This window comes from Herpailurus yagouaroundi, unplaced genomic scaffold (genome assembly GCF_014898765.1).
Source record: "Herpailurus yagouaroundi ecotype Mexico unplaced genomic scaffold, PumYag 193, whole genome shotgun sequence".
NCBI lineage: Eukaryota > Metazoa > Chordata > Mammalia > Carnivora > Felidae > Herpailurus > Herpailurus yagouaroundi.
This window is the reverse complement of record NW_024412424.1, coordinates 2163721-2174064: the sequence shown is the minus strand read 5'-3', so window position 1 is coordinate 2174064 and position 10344 is coordinate 2163721. Positions and strand designations below refer to the sequence as shown.

General features: G+C 57.7%; 2 protein-coding genes across 3 annotated transcripts; one reads left to right on the top strand and one right to left on the bottom strand.

Annotated features, from left to right (window-relative positions):
• Window positions 1-639: 639 nt before the first annotated feature.
• INSL3 (insulin like 3) lies at window positions 640-2537 on the top strand. 2 transcript variants are annotated; one of them, XM_040444889.1, is made up of 3 exons: window positions 640-851; window positions 1720-1806; window positions 1964-2537. In XM_040444889.1, exons 1-3 carry the CDS (start codon window positions 659-661, stop codon window positions 2164-2166), a joined length of 483 nt encoding a protein of 160 aa, XP_040300823.1. In that variant the 5' UTR covers window positions 640-658; the 3' UTR covers window positions 2167-2537. The 2 variants fall into 2 exon arrangements, with proteins under 2 accessions (XP_040300823.1, XP_040300824.1); XM_040444890.1 differs by lacking the exon at window positions 1720-1806 and having other exon boundaries at window positions 641-851.
• Window positions 2538-5747: 3210 nt separating this feature from the next.
• B3GNT3 (UDP-GlcNAc:betaGal beta-1,3-N-acetylglucosaminyltransferase 3) lies at window positions 5748-10113 on the bottom strand. Its single transcript, XM_040444888.1, is given in 4 exon segments — window positions 5748-6573; window positions 6575-6811; window positions 8416-9014; window positions 10050-10113. Coding segments are annotated over 4 exon segments (1206 nt in total). The 5' UTR covers window positions 10105-10113; the 3' UTR covers window positions 5748-6258.
• Between the last annotated feature and the right edge of the window lie 231 nt (window positions 10114-10344).

The following is a 10344-nucleotide window of genomic DNA, read 5'->3' as shown; positions in this document are numbered from 1 at the left end:
CCCCCCCCCCCCCCCCCCCCCCCCCCCCCCCCCCCCCCCCCCCCCAAGGCAGCCTGGTTCTTTCTCTAGTCGTGTGGCTGGCAAATCGGTTTATTCCAGAGAGCCATCTTTTTTTTTTTTTTTAAGTTTATTTTTGAGAGAGAGAGGGAGAGAGTGAGCACGTGCACAAGCTGGGGAGGGGCAGAGAGAGGGAGAGGGAGACACAGAATCCAAAGCAGGCTCCAGGCTCTGAGCTGTCAGCACAGAGCCTCACGCAGGGCTGGAACCCACCAACCGTGAGACCATGACCTGAGCTGAAGTCACTTAACAGACTGAGCCACCCAGGCGCCCCCAGATAGCCACCTTTGAAGATGGGCCATCAAAAGTTTAAGTCAGATACTATACCAAAGCCTGGCTCAGGCGGTGGAGCACGTGACTCTTGATCTCTGGGTCTTGAGTTGGAGCCCCACTTGGGGCATAGAGATTACTGGGGTGGGGGGGGGGGAGTGGAGGAGGGACACACCTGCTGGGGCTTACACTACACTTGCACTCACCCCACCCTTGACCTTCTCCCTGAGCCATCCCGCGGAACGTTCTGTCCCCCATCCAAGGTCCCCCAGCTGGGGCTGGCTGGCCGCCTATAAGAAGGGATCCCCGCTGGGGCCGGACTCTTGCCGCCATGGACCCCCGCCGCCCACTCACCTGGGCACTGGTGCTGCTGGGCACCGGTCTGGCGCTCGCGCTGGGCCCCGCGCCTGCTCCGGAAGCCCCAGAGAAGCTGTGCGGCCACCACTTGGTGCGCGCGCTGGTGCGGGTGTGTGGCGGCCCGCGCTGGTCCTCCGAAGACGGGCGGCGAGTGGCTGGCGGGGACCGTGAGTGGAGCCGCGCGACGATTGCGCTCCGGGGTTTCTAGCTGGGGCAGGTGCACGCGGGCGCTGGCGTCGGGGCGGGGGCAGGCGGGTGGTTTGCAACGCGCGTCCCGGGGGTCCACTTGCCCACCGGTGCGTGCAAATTCGCCAAGGATGCGTCCCCTGCCGGGCAGGTATCAGTGCGAGGCGAGCGCGGCGGAGTCTTACAAGCGCCCACGGTCAGAGCCTGCCTTATTTACAATCCCAGCGTTTTGATCTTCGCGATTTGGGGCGTTACTTGAGGTTTTTTTTTTTTTTAATTTTTTTAACGTTTATTTATTTTTGAGACAGAGAGAGACAGAGCATGAACGGGGGAGGGTCAGAGAGAGAGGGAGACACAGAATCCGAAACAGGCTCCAGGCTCTGAGAGGTCAGCCCAGAGCCCCACGCGGGGCTCGAACTCACGGACCGCGAGATCATGACCCGAGCCGAAGTCGGCCGCTTAACCGACTGAGCCACCCAGGCGCCCCTAGGTTTTTTAAAAACAGTGCATTAAAAGAGGATTAATCTTCATTGTTGAGTGTTTAAGCTCCCGCTTGAATTGCGCACTGAGGCCAGCGCTCGCTCTTCTCATCCTACTGCGGGCCCTGGTGCGGAGGATGGAAAACAGATTTGTGTGCCCATGTGCGTCACACGTGTGTGTCCTGATGTGTGCGTCTTTGCGACCCAGATGCAGGCGGGCACCCATAGGGAGAGACTGGGAAGGGGTACGAGGCTGTGTGCCCGTGTGTGCGTGTGTCCATGTGAGCCTGCACACAGGTGCACACGTCTATGTCACATGTCACCTCTGCTGTCTTCGGCTTTGTGAAGCGTCTGCGCGTCTGTGTGGTAGGTGGCTCGTGGAAACGTGCACAACCGGGGACCCGTGAGCGCGGCTCGAGAGTGCGCACACCTGGATGGGGGATTATGTCCGTGCTCGGTATACAGTAGGCACTTAACAGTCGCTCCCTTTCTAATTGTGCACGTCCTGAGTGTCTGGTGGGTCACGGCACAACGTGAGCGGGCAGCTGTCTGCACGTATTGGGGAGGGGTCCTCTAGGGTCCCCTGTCCGTGCTGAATTCTGCTCCGTCCCCAGGTGAGCTGCTGCAGTGGCTGGAAGGACGACATCTCCACGGGCTGGCGGCCGATGGGGACCCCACACTGGTTGTCGTGCCACAGCCCCTGCCCCAGGCCTCTCGCCGTCACCGCCCCCGCCGGGCAGCCGCCGCCAACCCTGCACATTTCTGCTGCCTCAGTGGCTGCACCCGGCAGCACCTGTTGACCCTGTGTCCTCACTGAACCCGCCTGGGTGTGGCCTCAGAGGATCCAGAGACCCCCCCCACCAGGGGTCGGGTCTGGCGGGCTCCTGGAGCACCATAAAGCCCCATCTGGGAGGACGGGGCGGATCACCTCCCAGCACTCACCGCCTCCCCCGGGCCACCTTCCTCTGTGGGACCAACTGCAAAAAAAAAAAAAAAAAAAAAAAAAAAAAAAAAAAATCGCACCTCAACCCTGGCCTGGAGGGTCCTTGGTTTCACGGGGATGCTAGACTCTGAGGGCCAAATGTTCTCACCTCTGAGGAGCCCCAGGCGCCACCCACCCCGTATCTGTGACACCGACCCTCGTTGTTGTCTCCCTAATAGTAAATAAATGAAGCTCCTGCAGAATCCGAAGCAGCCTTTTGCATTTTTCTCAAGGAAAAAGGGACAAGCCTGGGTCAGCCCTTGCGTGGGTGGGTCGTACCCCGGCAGCCGGGGACCCACGGGGACCCACCCATCACTTTCAGGAGCGTGACGGCAACTTGGGAATCATCACAATGCGAAGTGGGAAAACAAGGGGCACCTGGGTGGCTCGTGGGCTAAGCATCCGACCCCTGATTTTGGGTCAGGTTGGTAGAATCAGCCCTGAGATGCACGCATGCGCGCGCGCTCTCTCTCAAAATAAACAGTAAAAAAAAAAAAAAAAAAAGGGAAAACTAAGGCCCGGGGGAGATGGCTGTTTGCCAAGGTCAGACACAGAGGCAATGGCCAAGAGCAGGATTTGAATCCAGGTTATCTGTCAAGACCCGTGAGGGGGGCGGGCTTCATGTCACCTAACGTCCACTTAACGGCGGACAAACATATGGACGCCGGAATGAGTCACAGTGGCCACTGACTGATCCGACTCTGACCACTTTTTCTCACCTGCAACCTCCAGTCACCCTGAGATGGAAATAGTACGATAGGCCTCCGGAGTGAAAACGACCAAGCATTTGACTACGCGATCCAGTTGTCGCATGTGTCTTACTTCCCTACATCTGCCATAACAAATTAGCAGAAACCGGGAGTCTTAAAATAGAAATTTCTTCCTTCATGGTTCTAGGAGCCAGAGACAGAAGTCAAGGTGTGGCCGGGTGGTTTCTGTTCGGTTTATTTAGTTTTGAGAGAGAGAGAGAGAGAGAAAACGAGCGGAGGAGGGGCAGAGAGAGGAGACACAGAATCCGAAGCAGGCTCCGGGCTCTGAGCCGTCAGCACAGAGCCCAGTGCGAGGCTGGAACCCATGAACCTTGAGACCGTGACCTGAGCCGAAGTGGGACACTTGAGTCACCCAGGTGCCCCTCTGTCTTTTTAAAAAACGATGTTTATTTTTATTTGAGAGAGGGAGAGAGAGAGAGAGAAGGGGAGGGGCAGAGAGAAAGGGAGAGAGAATCCCAAGCAGGCTCTGCACTGCCAGCCCAGAGCCCGATGTGGGGCTTGAACTCATGAACTGTGAGATCACGACCTGAGCTGAGATCAAGAGTCGGACGGTTAACTGACTGAGCCCCCCAGGAGCCCCTCTGTCTCGGTCTTCACGTGGCCTTCTTTTCCATGTCTGTGTTCATTTCTCTTATAAAAACACCTTCATTGGATTTGGGACCCACCCCATTCCTAATCCAGGATGAGCTTACCTTGATCCTTACCTTAATTATATCTGCAAAGACCCGATTTCCAAAAAAGGCCATATTCTAAGGTTCCGGGGGGCTGTATCCTGCTCAATCCGGGGCAGCAGGGGAGCAGGACTCTCTCCCGGGGGCAATGGGGAGCCACAGGTGTGTGAGCAGGGGCAGGATGAGGTCTGACCTACATGTTAGAAATCCCTGCAGCCCCTGTGTCATCCGGGCCTGCCTTCCCTTGCCTGGATGGTACTGTCACCCCCCTTCCCAGCAGTCCCTATGGCAGCCATAGGGCTTCTTAAAACTTAAAAAACAATCATGTCCTTTCATTGCTCAAAGGTACCATCACTGGGGCGCCTGGGTGGCGCAGTCGGTTAAGCGTCCGACTTCAGCTCAGGTCACGATCTTGCGGTCCGTGAGTTCGAGCCCCACATCAGGCTCTGGGCTGATGGCTCAGAGCCTGGAGCCTGCTTCCGATTCTGTGTCTCCTCTCTCTGCCCCTCCCCCCTTCATGCTCTGTCTCTCTCTGTCTCAAAAATAAATAAACGTTAAAAAAAAAAAATTAAAAAAAAAAAAAAAAGGTACCATCACTCTCAAAACAACACCCTCTCTCCTCACCCCAGCCCACGAGTCCCCATGTGGCCAGCCCGTGACTTCGCGTCCCTCCTTACTCCATATCGTCCTTACTCACCTACCTCTAGCCGCGGCCTTTTCGCTGCAACTTGAACATTTCCGGATTGTCCCACCGCAGGGCCTTTGCACATGCTGTGCCCTCTGCCTAGAACACCCTTCTCCCGGTTCCTCCCAGGGCCATGTCCTCCTTCCGCAGGTCCCAGCTCCAGTCTCCTGATCTCTCAGCTAATACTCTTTCCCATCCCTGTGTGTCCACCTGCTTGACTTCTCCAAGTTCCTACCACTTCCGGTAACTTCCTATTTGTTCACAGCTTTGTTTTCTCACTACAGGGTGGGTATCTGCCAACACAGCACCGGCAGCAGGAATATAGGGCAAGGTGTGCAGCATACAGGAAGCGCACAAATCCTTAAAGAAGGGAGAGCAGGAAGTGGGACAGAGGACAGCGGAGCCACGATCCTAGTGGGAGGGGCGTCTGGGGAGGAGAGGGGCTGGGTGGTGTTTGGAAAGAGCCTTGCCGGAAGCAGGAGGCCCGCAGCCAGGAGCAGTCTCACCCCTGTGCCTCTCTCCCCACCCCCCCCACCCCCCCGCCCCGAGCGTGCTGTCCAGCTGGCGGTGAGACCCAGTCTGGGTGGGGTGACATGAGCTGAGGGTGATAGGCAACCATCAAGGGTACGTGAGCAGGGGCAGGATGACGTCAGACCTGTTGACAGGAGCTCCTGTTCATCCAAGTCATTTTTGTTGGTGGGTTTTCTACTGCAAACGTGACTTGTACAGATCGTAGACTGGTCTCAGTTAAAACTTGCAAACCGCTTTAAAAACAACAAAACCCCCAAAACTCAGGTCCTCACAAAACATTTTATTCCCGGAGGGCCCACTCCCCAGTCCTCACTCTGCCGAGGTACCCCCTTCCTCCCTCCCAAGCACAGCTCCGAAGCCTACAAAGTCCAAGCCCCCCGACATCTGCCCAGAGCCAGCAGGGCTGGGGTGGGGGGGTATCACTCTTCTGCTTGGATCTCCCCAATCCAACATACTGGGGTGGGGGCTGGTCTTGGGTCCCCAGAGCTCAGAGACATCCAAGGGCTTGAATCGCCCCGTTCTCTGGGCACTGGGGTGAGTGCGTGTGTTGATCTCGTTCCCGGAATTTGGGGGGAGCACAAATATGGGAGCTGGGCTCTCTCGGGGACTCCAGAAAGTCCGAGCTCTCACAGCCTGAGTCAGACAGCCGTCTGCCTCCTCTGCCCGACATTTCCACCATTAGAGCAGGGAGGGGGTGGTCCCACTCACGGGGCTCTCCAGCCCCTTCTACCATCCGAGGTCAGAGGTGGGCAGAGACCCCGGGGTGTGGGGGGGGGGGGGAGGCAGAGGGAGGGAACAAAACCCCTTTCCCAGCCAGCCAAATACTTCTCACTTCAGCTGCACGTGGACCTAGGGTTCCCAACGGACCTTGAACCATGGCTGGAACTCACCTACCATTAAACCACTGTGGCTTTACTACCAAGGAGGGCTTGGCCACCATGGAATGTCCGTCCCATGATCAAGGTCGGAGCTGGGAAACGGGACCTTGACTCAGAACTGCTTCTGCAGTTGGCTGCCCTGGGAAGAGATTGTCCCCCTTCAGCTGAGAGGCTAGGGAGGATGACGGAACATGGGTTCGAGGACCGGGTGGGTTTTGCAGGACGTCTAGGAGTTTGCCAGCTAGACTAGTCGCTCATCGAACCCGCCCTGGCGCTCCGCTGTGCCCGGCCCACTTGGGAGAACAGAGCTTTCTGCTTTCCGGGAGGAAGATGCAGCCCCTTCCAGTGGGGGTGGAGACCAGAGCCTAGAGGCTTCGGGCCCTGATCCCACCTCAGTAGACCTGCATCTGCTGGCCACAGGTGAGGTTGGGTCGGCTCAGGGCGTCCCACATGAGTAGCATCTCGTATGGCAAGAAGCGATGGACCAGCAGCAGCTCCCGGTAGAAGCAGGGGTCAAAGGAGGATACGCGGGCCGAGGGAGCCCCAATGCCAGCGGTGCGGATACCGTCGTGTGAGGCGGGCTTCAGACCTTCCTGCTTCAGGCACATGCCCAGGAAGACATCATCGATAGGGAAGAGGTCCAGTGTGGAGGCGGCCCGGCGCAGGGCAGTGGCCGTGAAGCGGGACAGCAGGAAGCCACCCCCCCCCACAGTAGGGAGGGTACTGCTCCTCCTGTGTCACCACTGTTGGCACATAGTACTTGCTCCAGGGAACCCGGATGGGGCCCACACTGTGGATCAGTTGCCCCACAAAGAGGTGGCGGTCGGGATTATGGTCCCGCAGGTAGGAGACCATGTTGTCTGTGTGTGCGAAGACGTCATCATCCCCATTGAGCACGAAGCTGGCATTGGTGCACCGAGTCTCCTGCCACTTTAGGAAGAGCACCTGAAGGCGAGGCGGACAGGGCACATGAGCTTGAGGGCTGGGGCAATCAGCTGTGGGGTCCCGGCCGGCCGCCCAGCCCAAGGAGCCCAGACGAGGCTGCGTCCCCGGGCCAGACTAGCATGGGTTTGAGGCCCCACCCTGAGCTTCAGTCTCCAACCTTCCGGACAGACCTCATCAGAGGACCTGTCTCCGGGAGTGTTGGGGACCTGTGGAGATGATGCTCGGTAAAGCGCCAACAAGTGCTGGAAAATTGTCACATTTACATTTATTGTAGCTCCTTCTGACTCTGCCTGGCCAAGCACTGCTGGTAAATAGTTACTCGTCTGTCTATTATTTAACATCTACCTTCCCCACCAGACTCTAGGCTTCCCCTGGGGTGGGGGTGGACTGTGTCTCTCCCGTGTTATCTCCCGAGCACCCAGTGTGGGGTCATCGCTTCGTAGGTACTGGATTCAGATTTGTCAAATTGACATTTTTACATGCTTTTGTGTTTTGAATGAAGAACGTGGCAGGTTGAGAGGCTCTGGCCCTCTAACCGCCTCAGCTTCAGTTTCCTCCGTAATAACTTTTGCTGCAACGCCAGGCACCACCCTGCCTGGAGTCTCTCCTGCAAGCAGGGGTGATCTTCAACCCCATCTACCGATGAGGAAATAGAGGCTCTGCAGATAAAGTGACTTGGACAAGGTCAAACAGATAAGTAGCAACTTAAGGTCTTGAGCCCAGACCCGTCTGTGCCAACTATAAGCAGGGACCTCCACTGGGTCCCCTTTGACTCCTGGGTAGGTCCTCAGAGCCTCTAATTCTAATCTCATTCTAATTCTGGTCTAGAGAATGTCGGTGATGGTGTGTATCAGAATGCTAGAAGCTCGGAGCTTCCTAGTGGGGCAAGTGAAAAGGGAAGCAGGAAGCATCCTCATAGCTCTCAACTGATAAAGAGGGAATTCTTTGGGTTTCTGGGCCATTTCTGAGGCAGGGACATGAGGAAGACCAGGTCAAAAGCGGGGGGGATTCCGGGCACACCGAGCCTGGGAGGCTCACCTAAGGCTACTCCTTATCTGGGTCAAGGCAGGGTTCTCTCTACTTCTTGTGGGTTCTGGTCCACCAAAAAGGTCTTTATTGAGCACCCGTGGCACAGACGTGGGCCTCACGGGGAGACAGAACAAGTCAACAAGATGTTCTGTCCGGCGCCCCAAACCCCCGCTCGTCATTTGAACATCTGGCACTGCTCTAGAAGCTTTGTAAATATTATCTCCTGTAATTCTCGTAACAGCCCTGGGAGGGAGGTGGGCAGATCCAAGCAATCCCATTTCCTTGATAACTATGAGGAAACGGAAGCCCCGAGTGGTAAATGATTATCAAGCAAGCAGCAGAGCATGAATTCAAACCTAGGGCATCAGGCTCCGAGAGCCAGCCGGGCTTGTACATCGGGTCACCCTGCCCTTTCCCCCCGCCTCCCTTAGCGACTCCGATCGCCGTGAGGGCAGCGAAGAAAGCGGGGAGGGATGGATGGGGACTTCTGGGCCCCTGGGCCCCTCAGAGGAGGCGGTGGTGAGGGGGCAGGGAGGAGGGGGTGGCCCTCATCAGGTGACTCCCCGCGGGCTCACCTGTTTGAGCGTGAGGTTGAAGAAGGAGTCATGGAAGTCCCACTGCAGGATGTCGCCGTGCGCCTGTGCCTCCAGCGCCAGCAGCCGGTTGACCTTGCGAGCCTCCAGGGGGTTAGGGGCCGTGCCCACCAGGAAGAGGCGGCGCAGCGGGGCACCCCGCACCTGGCGCTCGCGGCCCCAAGTGCGCCGCACCAGCTCCCGCCGCTCGTAATTCCTGGGCGAGGATTTGATCACCAGCAGCAGGAAGACGGGCGGCGCGCACTTGCCCAGGGGCACGTCCTGCAGCAGCGGGAAGTCACGGCAGTGCTTGTACAGCAGGAAGTCACGCACCTGCTGTGGCTGCCCCTTGAAGTTGGGCAGGGTGGCCACGGAGGCGTTGGCCCTGCAGGGGGCGGGCGGGGGGCGCGGGGCGGGCCGAGAGGGCAGAGAGGGCCAGGTCAGGGCCACGGGGTTGTCCTGGGGCTCCTTCAGGCTCTGGAAGGCGGGCGATGACATGTACAGACTGAAGAAGAAGAAGGTGACGATGCTCAGAGCTACAGGCAGGGCCACCTCTGTGCTGCGGGGCCGAGAACATCTCATCCTGGCCAGCCTGGTGGTTCCTGCTAAGAGTAACAGGCACTGAAGATACCAGACGGGTCAAGCGCCTTCCCTGAGGTACCTGTGGACCCCAACACCTGGGTGCAGCCCTACAGTCGCTCCGGTCGGTACGATATCGAAACGCACCCTCTCCTATCCCCCCCACACCCCACACCTCCTCCCGCCCCTCAACCCACGTTGGCTCTGACAGGTGCCCAGGCCCTGCGGGGGATTAAATCCTTACAGACAAAACCGAGGCCTGGAGATGCCAAGGTGAGCCTCCCAGGCTCGGTGTGCCCGGAATCCCCCCCCGCTTTTGACCTGGTCTTCCTCACGTCCCTGCGGCAGAGATGGCCCAGAAACCCAAAGAATTCCCTCTTTATCCGTTGAGAGCTATGAGGATGCTTCCTGCTTCCCTTTTCACTTGCCCCACTAGGAAGCTCCGAGCTTCTAGGATTGCGAGATCGTGACCTGAGCTGAAGTCAGACGCCTAACCGACTGAGCCACCCAGGCGCCCCCAGGAAGCCCTCTTTAACCCCTCGGGAACACTCCTGATTCTGTCTGGCACCTGTAGCTCTGTCTACCCCTCTCTGGTCCAGTCTTGATCCCACGGGGGTGTCTGCGTTTAGCTTTGTCTTTCTAAGACTGGTGACTTCCTGAGGGTCCCTGAATTGCCCAGCAGGGGGCAGACACATGGGGGAAGCAGGGAGTGTTTGAATGAATAAATTCATGAATAAAAGTAAATTCATGAATAAAAGTAAATTCATGAAGGTTCTCTCTGGTAAACTCTGACTCATCCTCCGAAACCCCAGCTCTAATGTCGCCTCCTCCTAGAAGCCTTCCTTCCCCGTATCCAGGCAGAGCCCTCGGTCTCCCTTCCAGATCCCTTTCCCGGGCTTCCCTGGATTCCCTTAATGTCCTTTCGTCTGGAGAGGTAGTGTCTCTAGTGTTTTTCAGTCCTAAATGTGAAGGTCTGTTTTCCGGCGCAGCATGAACCTACTGGATGAGACCCAAGGCAGGACTCACCCATTCTCAGATGCGTGGTCGTGTTGACTCACCCCAGAGAGGTACAGACTCCAGAGCCCCACTCCTGGGTTTCAATCCCGCTGCCATCACTCCCCGTGCGTCCTCTATACCCTGGGCCTCGGTTTCCCTCAGTTATAAAAGGGGACATCTGGGGCGCCTGGGTGGCGCAGTCGGTTAAGCGTCCGACTTCAGCCAGGTCACGATCTCACGGTCCGTGAGTTCAAGCCCCGTGTCAGGCTCTGGGCTGATGGCTCGGAGCCTGGAGCCTGCTTCCGATTCTGTGTCTCCCTCTCTCTCTGCCCCTCCCCTGTTCATGCTCTGCCTCTC

Excerpts from the sequence above, each read along its gene's own strand:
- INSL3 (XM_040444889.1), top strand. The coding sequence starts at position 659 with ATGGACCCCCGCCGCCCACTCACCTGGGCACTGGTGCTGCTGGGCACC. Across the intron at positions 852-1,719 it reads GCGAGTGGCTGGCGGGGACC|GTGGCTCGTGGAAACGTGCA; the intron begins GTGAGTGGAGCC and ends TCTGTGTGGTAG. Across the intron at positions 1,807-1,963 it reads GGGGATTATGTCCGTGCTCG|GTGAGCTGCTGCAGTGGCTG; the intron begins GTATACAGTAGG and ends CTCCGTCCCCAG.